General features: G+C 37.9%; 1 protein-coding gene across 2 annotated transcripts in view; it reads right to left on the bottom strand.

The window, feature by feature from the left end:
- Positions 1 to 13,546, bottom strand: part of ZNF654 (zinc finger protein 654) — a 104,830-nt gene that overhangs the window by 28,417 nt on the left and 62,867 nt on the right. For both annotated transcript variants that reach the window (XM_049858186.1, XM_049858185.1), the window contains exon 3: positions 13,195 to 13,276. In XM_049858186.1, the coding sequence (XP_049714143.1) occupies positions 13,195 to 13,276 (82 nt within the window). The remainder of the gene's footprint in view (positions 1 to 13,194; positions 13,277 to 13,546) is intronic.

Raw genomic sequence — 13,546 nt, 5'->3', positions numbered from 1 at the left:
CGTGTGGGATATTGGTCCTGTGGACTAGTTTCTTCTTTGAGCCTTTGAATTGAATTCCTTCATTCTCTTTTGCTCACAAACTTTTAAGACCCCAGACGCTACTGACCAAACTAGGATCTAGAACATTACCTTTGTGAACTATATGATGCCAAATGACTATGGTATCCCCAAGACTATGGTCCCAAGCCTTTTGACCGACTAAATTAATCCCACAAATGGTCTGGATATGTCTAGAAAGTCTCTGTAAATGTGTCCTCTATGTGGATTGTTATATATACACATGCCTACAGATACACCTATACATACAAGTGTGTTTACCTGTATATGCATTCCTATACATATATATGCATCCATAGCCACCTACATAACCACACCCATTTTTTGGCTGTTTTTACTGTTGTTGCAAGATTATGTATGTTATAGCATTTGCTATAATTGTCCCTTTTTCTCGTGTACTTTTTTTTTTTTTTACCACTTAGTATCTTCATTTGCCTCGGTCAAGCTGTGCTGATTTCACCCATATTTGAGACTGCCTTTCTCATCACCAAAAGTAACAGGTGTCCACTGTCTAGAAAATGATTCCCCATCCCCCTCCCTCTTCTCCCTGGTAACCATCAAAGAACTTGCTTTCTCTGTGTATATCTATTCTTGACTTTTTATAGTAGTGGGACCATACAGTATTTCACTTTTTGTGACTGACTTATTTCACGCAACAAAATGTACTCCAGATTCATACGTTATAAGATTTTTCATGGGCTCATTATTCTCTATAGTTGCATAGTATTCCATTATATGTATGTACCACAATTTGTTTGCCCATTCATCTGATGATGGGTACTTCGGTTGTTTCCATCTTTTTGCTATTGTGAATAATGCTGCAGTGAACATAGGTGTGATATGTCTATTCATGTCACTGCTCTTATCTCTAGGATATATACCTATAAGTTGAATTGCTGATCATATGGTATTTCTATTTTTAACTTTTTGAAAAACATCATACTAATTTTCCATAGCTGCTATACCATTTTAAAATCCCATCAGCAATATATGAGTTTCGACCCCCCCCCAAACCTCACCAGCATTTTTTTTTTATCATTACCATCTTAGCAAGGGTTAGATGGTATCTCATTGTGGTTCTGATTTGCATCTCTCTAATGGCTAATGATCATGAGAATCTTTTCATGTATTTGTTAGCTGCCTGAATGTCCTTTCTGGTAAAGTGTTCCAAGACACTTTAAACTTAGCGTGTCTAGTTTACTAACCCCTTCAATCGCTGTCCTTTGCCCATTTTTTTTGATTGGACTGTTTGTCTTTTTGTTGTTGAGTTGTTGAAATTTTCTATATATTTTAGAGATTAGATCCTTATCAGATATGTTGTTCCCAAAAGTGTTCCAAGACACTTTAAACTTAGTGTGTCTAGTTTACTAACCCCTTCAATCGCTGTCCTTTGCCCATTTTTTTGATTGGACTGTTTGTCTTTTTGTTGTTGAGTTGTTGAAATTTTCTATATATTTTAGAGATTAGATCCTTATCAGATATGTTGTTCCCAAAGATGTTTTCCCAGTCTATACATTCTCTCTTTACTGCCTTAGTACTTTGATGAGCATAGTATTTAATTTTTAGGAAGTCTCAGTTATCTAATTTATATTCTGTCATTTGTGTATTTTTTGTTTCGTTTAATAGGCAACTTATGCTGAAAATTAGGTCCCCTAGTTTTGACCCTATGTTACCTTCCAGGAACTTTATGGTTTTAGCTTTAACATTTAGGTCTTTGATCCATTTTGAATTAGTGTTTGTGCATGGTGTAAGGTATGGAGACTAATTCATTTTTCTGCATGTGGATATCCGGTTTTGCCAACATAATTTGTTAAGACTGTTTCTACTTCATTGAATGGACTTTGACCCCTTTTCGAAGATTAAAACCCAGTGCCATCGAGTCGATTCCGACTCATAGCTTAGCTGCCTGTAAATGGATGGATTTACTTCTGGGTTTTCAATTCTATTCCATCGGTCTACATGTCTGCATTGAACCAGTACCAGGCTGTTCTGATTACGGTGGCAGCATATGTTTTGTGTTTTCATATTGGGAAATGTGAGGCTTCCTACTTTGTTCTTCTTCGGTATTGCTTTAGCTATTCGGGGCCTCCTTCCTTTCCATATAAAGCTAGAGATTAGTTTTTCCATTTCATTAAAGAATGTTGTTGGGATTTGGACCAGGATTGCATTATATCTATAGATTGCTTTTGGTAGTATTGACACTTGCACAATGTTGAGTCTTCTAATCCATGAGCATGGAATGTTTTCCCATTTGTAGATCCCTTTTAATTTCTTGCAGTAGTGTTTTTTAGTTTCCCTTGTACATATCTTTTATGTCCCTGATTAGGTTTATTCCCAGGTATTTTATCCTTTTGGGGGATACTCAAAATGGTATTGATTTCTTGATTTCCTTTTCAGAAGTCATCCTTGTTAGTGTAGAGGAACCCAACTGATTTTTGTGTATTGATACCCTACCACTTTGCTGAATCCTTCTATTAGTTCCAGTAACTTTCTTAGGGAGTCTCCAGGATTTTCTGTGTACAGGATCATGTCATCTGCAAATACAGTTTTACTACTTCCTTTCTAATTTGAATACTCTTTATTTCCCTTTCTTGCCTTATTGCTGTAGCTAGGACTTCCAGTACAATATTGAGTAAGAGTGATGATAAAAGGTATCCCTGACTTGCTCCCATTTTCAAAGCGAATACTCTCAATCTTTCTCCACTGAGAATAATACTAGCTGTTGGTTTTGCATACCAAAAAAAGCCCCAAATATATGCCCTTAATTATGTTGAGAAATTTCTCTTCTATTCCTAATTTTGCTGAGTTTTTTATCAGGAAAGGGTGTCAGATTTTATCAAATGCCTTTTCTGTGTCGATGGAGATGATCATGTGGTTATTTTTATTTATTTCTGTGGCAAATTATGTTGATTGATTTTCTAATGCTGAACCATCCTTGCATCTCGTGTATGAATCTGACTTGTTCATGATGTATTATTGTTTTTACACTGTTAGATTCTGTTGGCTAGAATTCTGTTGAGAATTTTGGCATCTATATTCATGAGAGATATTGGTCTACAATTTTCCATTTTAGTGGTTATCTTTGCCTGGCTTTGGTATCAGGGTTATCCTGGCTTCATAAAATCAATTAGGGTGTATTCCTTCCTTTTCTATGTTCTAGAATAGTTTGAGTAGAACTGGTGTCAACTCTTCACTGAATGTTTGGTAGAATTCTCCAGTGAAGTCGTCTGGACCGGGGCTTTTTGTTGTTGTTGTTGTTGTCGGGAGCATCTTTATGACTCCTTCAATTTCTTCTTTTGGTATGGGTCTGTTAAAATTTTCTACCCCGGTTTGTATTAGTTTAGGTAGGTAATCTGTTTCTAGAAATTTGTCCATTTCTTCTAGGTTTTTAAATTTGCTGGAGTACAATTTTTCATAATATTCTGTTATATTCATTTTTATTTCAGTTGGTTCTGTTGTAATGTCACCCATCTCATTTCTTATTTTGCTTATTTGCCTCTTCTCATTTTTTCATTTGTCAGTTTGGCCAGTGGTCCTCTCAAAGAACCAACTTCTTGTCTTGAGTCTTTCTATTGTTTTTGTTTTCTATTTCATTTATTTCTGCTCTGATCTTTATTATTTCCTTTCTTCTGGTGACTGTGGACTTCTTTTGGTGCTCCTTTTCTGTCTGTTTAAGTTACAGGGTTTAGCTATTGGTTTCGGCCCTTTCTTCTTTTTTGATGTGTGCACCTATTGCTATAAATTCTCTTCTGAGCAAAACTTTTCCTTTTCCAAAGGTTTTGGTATGCTGTGCTTTCATTCTCATTTGACTCTAAGAATCTTCCGATTTCATCTACTACCCAACAGTTTTAAAGTCAGGTGTTATTTAATTTCCATGTATTTTTTCCCTTGTACTTTCTGACTGATTTCTAGTTTTATAGCATTATGATCAGAGAAGACATTTTGTATAATTTCAACATTTTTAAAATTTATTGAGGCTTGCTTTGTGGCCTAAAATATGATCTATTCTGGAGAATCACACATGTGCGTTGGAGAAGAATGTGTACTGTGTTGCTTTTGGGTGGTGTGTTCTGTATATATCTAATAGGTCTTGTTGGTTGATTAATATTCTTTGAGTTCCTTTCTAGTTCTTCTGTCCATCATCGAAAGTGGTTTGTTAAAATCTCCTACTATTACTGTAAAAAAAAAAAAAAAAACTATTTCTCTTTTCAATTCTATTACAGTCTGTCTTGTATATTTTGGAACTCTGTCATTAGCTATGTAAGTGTTTACTATGGGTCATGTCCTCTTGGTGGACTGACCCTTTAATCATTACATAATGCCCTTCTTTGTCTCTTACAGTGGATTTTGACTTAAAGTCTATTTTATCAGATATTATTATTGCTGAGCCTGCTCTCTTTTAGTTATTTTCTCCTTGATATATTTTTTCCATCCTTTGATTTTTAACCTATTTATGTCTTTGTGTCTAAGTTGTGTCTCTTGTAGGCAACATATTGAGGGGTCATCTTCTTATCCATTCTGCCACTCGCTGTCTCTTGAACGGTGCATTTAACTCATTTGTATTCAGTCTGATCATCAATACCTGTGAATATAGTGCTGTCACTTTGTTATGCCTTTTTTCTTTTTTTTTTCTGGTGGTGTTAACAGTTTCTTTGTTCCACTTAACTTCCTGTGCTGAGTTCTTTCAGTTCATGGATAGTCTTTTCATTTCCTTCACTGCTGTTGACTTTGTGTCTACTGGATCTTTTTGATTTTCTTCTTCATTTTGGCAAGTAGATTTATTCATTTTCTTTGTGGTTACTCTGAAATTTACCTTCAGCTTCCTAAGTTGAAAACAGTCTGTTTATCTAGGTATCACCTTGATTTCCTCTCCATATGGAAGTTCTACAACTACATCCTTTATTCCCCCTCTTTGTTTTAAAGTTGCTCTCATTTAGATTGACATCTTTGGTTCCCTGTTTTCAGTTTTGCAGCTTTATTTTACTTTTGTGCATTTTTTTAATCTGGGTTGACATCTGGATGACGCTTTCATCTGTCTTAATCTCAGGTTCTTGTCTGATGACATTGGTTCTCTGTCCACAGGACTCTTTAATATTTCTTGCGTGGTTGGTCTGTTTTCTATAAATTCCCTTAATGTCTGTTTTTCTGGGAATATCCTAGTTTCACCATGGTTCTTGAAAGACAGTTTTCCTGGATATGATTGTTGGTTGGCAATTCTTTTCTTTCAGGGTTTTGTATATGTCATTTCATTGCCTTCTTGCCTCCATGGTTTCTGCTGAGAAATCAGCACTTAGTCTTATTCGTGCCCCTTTGTAGGTGGTATTTTGTCTTTCACGAGCTGCTCTCAGAATTCATTCTTTGTCATTGGTTTTAAAAAGTTTGATTATGATATGCCTTGGTAACTTTCTTTTGGGATCTATCCTGTATAGTGCTCACTGAGCTTCTTGGATGAAAACTTTCTTGTCTTTCAGGATTTCAGGAAAGTTTTCTACCAATAAACTTTCAAAAATTCTTTCTGTACTTTTTTTTCCTACCCCTCTTCTGAAATTCCAATTATGTGTAAATTATTACTCTTGATAGTGTCTCACATAACTCTTAGGTTTTCTTCACTCTTTTTTCAGATTGTTCTGCAAACAAATTATTATCAAGGATTCTGTCCTCTATTTTGCTTATTCTTTCTTCTATTGATTCAACTTTACTTCTTTGTCCTTCCATTATTTCTGGTATTGTTAATCTTCTGGATTTCTAGTTATTGCTTTTGTATGGTTTCTAATTGTTTTTCATTTTGTTCTTGTATTATTTTCCTGAAAACTTCTAGGAATTTACCTGTGTTTTCCTTGATCTCTTTGAGGATCCTAAACATAAGTCTTTTGAATTGCTTATCAGGTAGTTCTACTACCATTTCTCCCTCAGGAAGGTTTTCTGTCCTTTTACTTTGCTTATCCTGTTTCTTCATATGACTTGTTATTGTCTGCTGTCTCTGAGGTATTAAGATGTTAATTTATTATTTCTTCATTGATTGTATATATGTTTATTTTGTGCTCTTTTTTTGTTTGTTTTGATGGATCCAGAGCATTGTTTATTCTCTTTCTCTTTAGAATGTCTTTCTTCCTTTGTATTATTTTAATTGTTGTTTTGTGATTCTGGTCTACGTGTGACTTTGGTGATGTCTGTGAAATGGGTGTGATTTCCTCTCACTAGTGGGTATGCTGGGTCTAACCCACATACGAGTCTTCTGTGGTTAGTTTTGTATGGCTTCCTTTACAGGATTGAGCAGAAATGGGAAGGCAGTTTCTTTCCCTGATATTGGGTGACAAGTACTGGGTGGTCAGAGTCCCTGCACAGCCCTTGTGGGACCCTGTGATTCTTTCGGGTTAGTGCTAGTACTGCATTTTCTGGAGAGCAGGGGAGGACATCTCTGTATCCGCTGTGAGAGAATGCTACCCAAATAGGGTAGACCTGCTGTGTGTGCACAAACTGGTGTCTCAGTAGGTGGTGGGGTATTACGATGTTTTAGTGCAAGTGCAGACAGCTTGCAGGAACTGTTTGGGTGTGGGATATGTGATGCTGCAGCTCAGCGGACACTGGATGAGGGCAGTATGATTCCCTGCTTGTTGTTTGGCAGATGTGCAGATGGCGCCTGTTAGAATGTGACCAGTGTTACTGATGAGGTGATGTGTCTGTCCAGCTAGTCACCAGGATGTGTGTGCATGGAGCGCTCTCACCAGTTATTGGGCTAGGCATTTTGTGTTGCGTGCCACCAGTTGCTGAGTGGTTGGGGTGAGAGTACACAGATTTCCGGGTTGGTGGCATGGGAACCTGCACTGCCAGCTGCACGGTGAATGGGGCCGCGAGGGACAGAGAACTCTCATGCTTCCAGTCACTGACGTAGTGGCAGAAGCCCACACCAGTGATCACTGGGCAGACGGAGTGGCTCGGGGGTGAGCAGAACAGGCAGAAGCCTCCATTCACAGGTCCCACAGCACGTGAGCACATGCAGCAGATCACCAGGCAGGCAGGTAGTGCGGGGATGGACAAAGTGGCCACAAGCCTCCAGTCAGAGCCCCAACAGCGCAGGAATGTGCACTGCAGTTGCCAAGCAGGTGGGGTGGCACAGGGATGGAAAGAGCAGGCAAAAGCCTCAGGTCACAGATCCCATGGGGGCGCATGTCAGAGATCACTGGGGGGCGGGAGGGGATGAGGGGATGCCCACACTGGTCACTGGGAGGGTGGGGGGGCCGGGGGAAACGTGTTCCCCCAGTCTCTGGCGTGGGCGCCAGGGCACTCCCCGAAGAGTGCAACCAGCAATCAGGGCCCAGCCCCAACTAAGTGCAAGAGGGGAGGAGCTGTCCAGAGTCCAGATGGGTGGGGGACCTCAAGCCACCACTCCAAGGATCATCCAATCCACCAATGCCATTTGCCCAAATGATCAAAGGCCACTGCTAGTGAGTAGTTCTGTCCCTATTTCCTGGCTTCCTCCCTGCTCTATAGTCACCTGGATCCCTAGAGTTCTTGTTCACCTTCCTGGACTTTCCTTCCTTAGATCCAGTTCATGTTCTGCTCACCTTTTTTCGCTCTGGTTTTGACTACACAGTATCTCTGTCTCCTACTGGGCATTCCATGAGGTTGCCTTCCTGTGCTCCTCACCTGGGAACACTGCTCATTTTGTCTCAAGATGGCCGAACTGCACCAGCCCAGCTGGCAAGGCACCTGCAGTGCATAAGTCTCCTTGTTTTTTGTTTTCATTCACTGTCTCCTTCCCTTTGGTGTTCAATCTAATTTTGCATCCTTCCATTTGCTGTTCTGGATTCCCAGACTGTCATCTATACTTGTTTCACTTGGTTTCTCAGTTCTCTGCTATAGGGGGACAGCATGGCATGTGTGACTAAGTCACCATCTTGGGCCACTCCTTCTATCTTTTTTATCTTTATCCAATCAATACTGTAATCTGAGATTTTAATTCCAGATTACTGTGCGTGTGCTTCTTTTACAAAATGCATTTGCTTTTTCCAGAATTGTCTCTAATAGGATTTTCATGATAACCATACTAACAACCGTTTACTAATTTTTTTGTTTCCTTAGCTCAGTCCTAGTTATTTTTATTGTGTGACAATTACATTCTTAAATTCTTTGTTTTGATCATTTCTCAATCAGTTGGGACACCTCTTTGACTATTTGTTTTCCTCATAAAAGAAATGTAATCGGTTTGTTTTCCAAGTATTTGGACTATTTCTGTTACCCTCTCTCATGAACCATAAGACCTTGGATGCTGTATTATGAAATCATGGCTTTTTTTTTTCCCTTGAAAAACTCCATAGACATTGTTTATTTATTCTGCCATTTGTTACTATGGAGAAGTTTGTTGCCAGCCTGATTTTATTTTTTCTTTTGTGGGAATACTGTTTGTTTTTACATGGGTCATGCACTTGTAGGAACTTTTCTTTATCCTCAAAATTGGAAACTGTAATAAGATATGGCTTGCTTATAACTTGCTTTTTATTAATCTTGCACGATACCTAAGTCCTTCCTCAGTTTAGACAAACTAAACTATCCCCTTATTATTTTTTATATTGTTTCTATGCCATCCTGTTTTCTCCTTCTAGAACTGTATGCATTGGCTCTATCTTCCGTATCTTTTATTTTTTCTCATTATTTATCCCTTTTTCTTTCAGGTGAAAAATAATTTCTAGAGCTTGTTTCCTTTGCTGACTTGGTTTTACTAGAACTAATCTGCTGTTAGTTGCCTCTACTAAACGTTTAATTTAGTAGCTTCATCTCTATACAATACTTCACTTCCACATACTCTTTGGGGTTGTCTCTTTTTTGCAATTTCTTTGGTGAAAGAAATCTTGAACACAATCTCACCAAGAACATACTTAATCTTTTTATTTTTAACTGGGTTATTTTTTTCCACATAACTCGTGTTTATTCTCTTTGGTCATCTTTGCAAATTGAACAGAGAACTGTTGTGTTAGAGGTTTAGAGGCTGGGTAGATTCCTGCTGAATCCTTCAAGCCCAAACAGAGAGAGAAGGGAAAAGTTTTTATTTCTATAGTTCAATTAGTTGGAACAATGGCCCATGATGGAGTAAAGAGAAAGCTGTACTGGGAGACAACTGTATCTCCTCAAGGCTTTCTTCCTTCCAGATACTGGGGCAGGCTGCATTTAGTTTGGGTAGTGCCCCCCACTCTCTAAATATAGGGACTGTTCTCATGCAGAGCCATATACCCCATTTTTAATGTGGGCATAATATTCACATTGGAATTTCAGTTCTATGGGCTCTGCTGCACACCTGGTACACTTTTAAGACGCTAACAAGAAAAAGATTGGTCACCCCACCATCTGCTATTTCCTTCAGCCCTTGTGATAAACTGTGGGTAGAGGGAGGGGATTATTACTGGACAGTACTGGGAGGTTTCCCTCTCTCTTTCCCTTCTCTATTTCACCACATTCAGTCAAGCAAGTATTGTTTGCCCCATCCCTCAATCTGCTTTCATCCCTGAGTACTGGCATAAATAACTCATCTTAGATCCCAGCAATCATAATTAATTTTTCCCTCATTTTACATTTACATTCATTTTGTCATTTAAGATCAATGATCTTAAATAAACCTTTCTTAAGATAGAAGATTTAATTGATGGATTTGGGGAATCCAGTGTATGAATTCAACCACATGCCTGTAGCAAAGTTCACCAATTAACAGGTTAAAAACAATAAGAAAGGGGCAGGTACATCATATATAAAATGCATTATCTTCTTGTGTTGAGGTAAAGAAAGATTATCAGAAGTCAAGAGATAAGAAAGTTTTAGAAGCCAATAAATGGAACATCTAGCTCTAAAGACTGAAGTTTCCTCTTGGAAAAGGAAGAGGAAAAATTATAGTCAACAGACAAGAAGATATAAAAATTTCTATCTGAATAGCTTGTGTTGTAGATCAGAAATTCATGGAAGAATGGAATAAGCTTAAGAGCTAGGTTGTGGTCTTACAGAAAAAAAATCTGAAATCCCAGCAATCTGACTTCAGAGGCCAAACCCTTCACCAGGTAGGCTAAACTGCCTGTCTTAAGCAAAGTGATATATACTGGATGATCACTTTGCCAGCAGTGATGCCAAATGCATTAATTTAATCCTCACAACAGTCCTGCAGCAGGTACAATTATGGTCCCTATTTTACAAATTAGGACACTGACATAGAAATCATATAACTTGATCAAGATGACAACTAGTGAGTGGCAAAGTGGAGATACTCACAGTTGGAAAATGGAGGAAAAACAGAGGAAAGTTAATCCCAATACAGCAAAGTGAATGTTAGTCTCTTGATGCAAAATGTGGTCCAGTGACCAATACCTTTAACATCACCTGGGAGCTGTTAGAAAAGTAGGCCCCACTCAGAACTAGTGAGTCATAATCTGCATTTTAACAAGATCTTTATGCCCATTAAAGTATGAGAAGCACTGAATTTGGCCTGTTTATGCTCCAGGAGAAACAGCACCATCTGAAGCTGGTATAAAGCTGTATAGAAATGAACCATGTGGGGCAATAGGGTTTGCACTAGTAGAAAAAAATATCAAAAATATTCAAACATATTTCAAAAGGTGATACTGGAATTGCCACTGGATTATTAAAGGCTACTTAAAAGCCTGAATATTTCAAAGCTGAATAAAACCCGAGATTTGAGGGAGCTGTACATGATGAACGTACAGTCCTTTCTGGGTTCCTAAGGGCACAGGCTGGGAAGCACCAACAACTGTAGTTCAGTTCAGGAAACAGAGGATTCTCCAGGTAAAGATAAAATGGGAGAAAAAGGTGAAACTTCACCTAGGAGGTAGGAGTTAGACACTAAAGGAATTTTAGAGGAAGAGGAAACCACAGCAACAAAATGACAGAAATGGCAGCAGAGGGATTGGAAAAAAAAAAAAAAAAAAGGTTTAGAATTCAGCCAGGATTAGATATATTCAGAGGATAGAGCAGGAGATAGAAAAGGGTCCAAAACCATACAATGACCCTTAAGAAATGACTATTTTGATAACTGCAGGAAACTGCTTACAAGAGAAGCAATAGAGGACATATCCCTTCACAAATGTTATCCTTTTTATATATCTAAAAACAGAAGTAAAGGACTGTCTCTCATCTACTCCAAACACGTCAGTGTTTCCCACTATCAGTGCTCAACTGACAGCTCTATGAGGCATTCCTTGACCAGTCCATTTAAAAATTTAAAACTGAAGTCTTCCCCATGCCAAGACTCCCTATCCCTCTTCCCAGCTTTAGGTTTCTCTTTGGCATTTGCCACTTTCTAAAATACTCTAATGTGTATAGTTTTGGTTTACTGTTTTTCTGTCCCTATACTAGAGTGTAAGCTTCACAGTAGCAGTGTTTTCTTCTTTTTTCTGAGAGCTTAGTCCTTAGCTTAGTAGGTACCCAACAAATATTTTCTAAGTTCAGAATGGACTGCTAAGAACACAAGTGTGAAAGAGCAAATGGAAGGGAAAATTAAGTTTTAAATACTTAATAAAACTCTAAAGTATAAGCTCCATGACAGCAGGTATTTTTACCTCTTGCTGAATATAAGAAGGGATAAAGTGGAATGTTCAATATAATGTACCTAGTTTCACTAATTCTAAGAAGCATTTTTTTTCGTATTTTTATACCTCTGAAGAATGTTTTGTATTCAAGGCCATCTTAGAATTCATATGGTCATGACACAGTTTTGTCATTGTGACATCACAGTGATGATGTCATTGTGACATGAAAAGGGACAACATGAAAATCTGCACAAGGGCATATCAGTGGTTCAGAAGAGGGCCCAAGAGACACTAGTAAACCAAAAAAAAAAAAAAACTGTTGCCAACAAGTCGATTCTGACTTATAACAGTTCTACAGAGCAGAGTAGAACTGCCCAATAGGGTTTCCAAGGAGCAGCTGGTGGATTTGAACTACTGACCTTTTGGTTAGCAGCCAAACACTTAACCACTGTGTCACCATGGCTCCAGAGACACTAGTAGAGCACTCTTTTAGCCTTTGGGAATCAAGAATCAAAAGATGGCTAGGTAAACATAACTGTAAAGCCAGCTTAAAAGCCCAGCATCAATGGTTTTTAGTTACTTTATGACTTCTTTTAGGAAATGCTACATCAGTAACATTTCTGATGGCACGGAAGACAAAACAGTATAGAAAGATGTGGGCATCTATGACTGAGTGGAAAAGCAATCTGGAAGTCCAATTTTGAATGTGAAGAAGTTTTAGATATGCCTTAGCCAATTAATTTTGCTTACAATTTTTCTGTTTTTACGTATGCACCAGAGTGATATAAAAATTTTTTAAGTCTACAAGCTCTCTGTCAATAAATATGAAATAAAAATCCTGAGTGAGAAAAAGCATTGCATGACTTTGCTGTTAGTCTGATCTTCTGGGAGACAACACTACTACTGGTTGGCCATAAGCCTTTCCTTTAAATCCATAGGAATCAATGTATTTTGTCTGAACACCATACCCCTAGAGGTAGCTCAAAATATTTCTTCCTTTATTCCACTCCATAGGAAAAGAACTGCTGATGACATAACGTCAAAAACACATTAGTGAGCCACAGTATTAGGTGTAGGTCCCAAGTAAATGGTAAAAAGATCAAATATTCTTGCATCTACAGGAGAGATCTTGGATCTTTTGTCATTCCCTTCTGAATTTACTCTCTTCTCTCATACACCAGGTACAACAAAAATCTTCTTCCTTCTAGCTTGTAAAAGCTATTGTGAGAAGAGAAAATCAGGGTCTAGACAAGCGAAAAAGCAGCATGGGAAAAACATCCTGCTTCTGATCTAGCCAAGTGGAGTCCAGGGCTGAGTTGTACATGAGGCTTTGCAACCAAAGTCTATAGGAATAAAAAAATGAATATTTATCCAGAATATTTACCTATCTTAGGAATCTACAAGGGTGGTGTTAGTAGGCTTTGGTTTAGCAAATGTAGATCTGGAATCAGGGCTCTGAACTGCTTAGAAATACAGCTTTTTCCACTTAAGCCATTGTCACTTTAGCAAACATAAAAACATGAACTACAAAATAACCAACATACTATTTTTAGGGGGAGAATAAAGTCTTGTTTTAAATGTAGACAAATTGTAAATCAGTAAACGGTTTTACCTGGAATGATCCAAGAATATCCTTTAAAGGCTCTTCATAAAACTCATCTCTTCCAAAGAACAGCAGCAACTCAAAGAAACTCCTAGAAAGAATAAGTGAATGATAACTTTCATTGCTTCTTTGAATTTTCGCCCCCCATTTAAAGATTCTCAAGAGATAATAGCCATGTAGTATTAATAGAAATATCTGGTTTTAAAAAAAACTGTATTGATCATTTTGGATTCATTCAGAAAATGTTAAATCGTTTCAGTAAGATCTTAATAGAAGTATTGGGAAAATACAAAGAAATAATCTAAGTTCCAGAACCATAGAATGAAAAATTATGACATTACTCATGCCTACCAATGTTCAC

The sequence above is a fragment of the Elephas maximus genome, chromosome 18 (assembly GCF_024166365.1).
Source record: "Elephas maximus indicus isolate mEleMax1 chromosome 18, mEleMax1 primary haplotype, whole genome shotgun sequence".
Classification (NCBI taxonomy): Eukaryota; Metazoa; Chordata; class Mammalia; order Proboscidea; family Elephantidae; genus Elephas; species Elephas maximus.
This window is presented reverse-complemented; position numbering and strand designations above follow the sequence as displayed.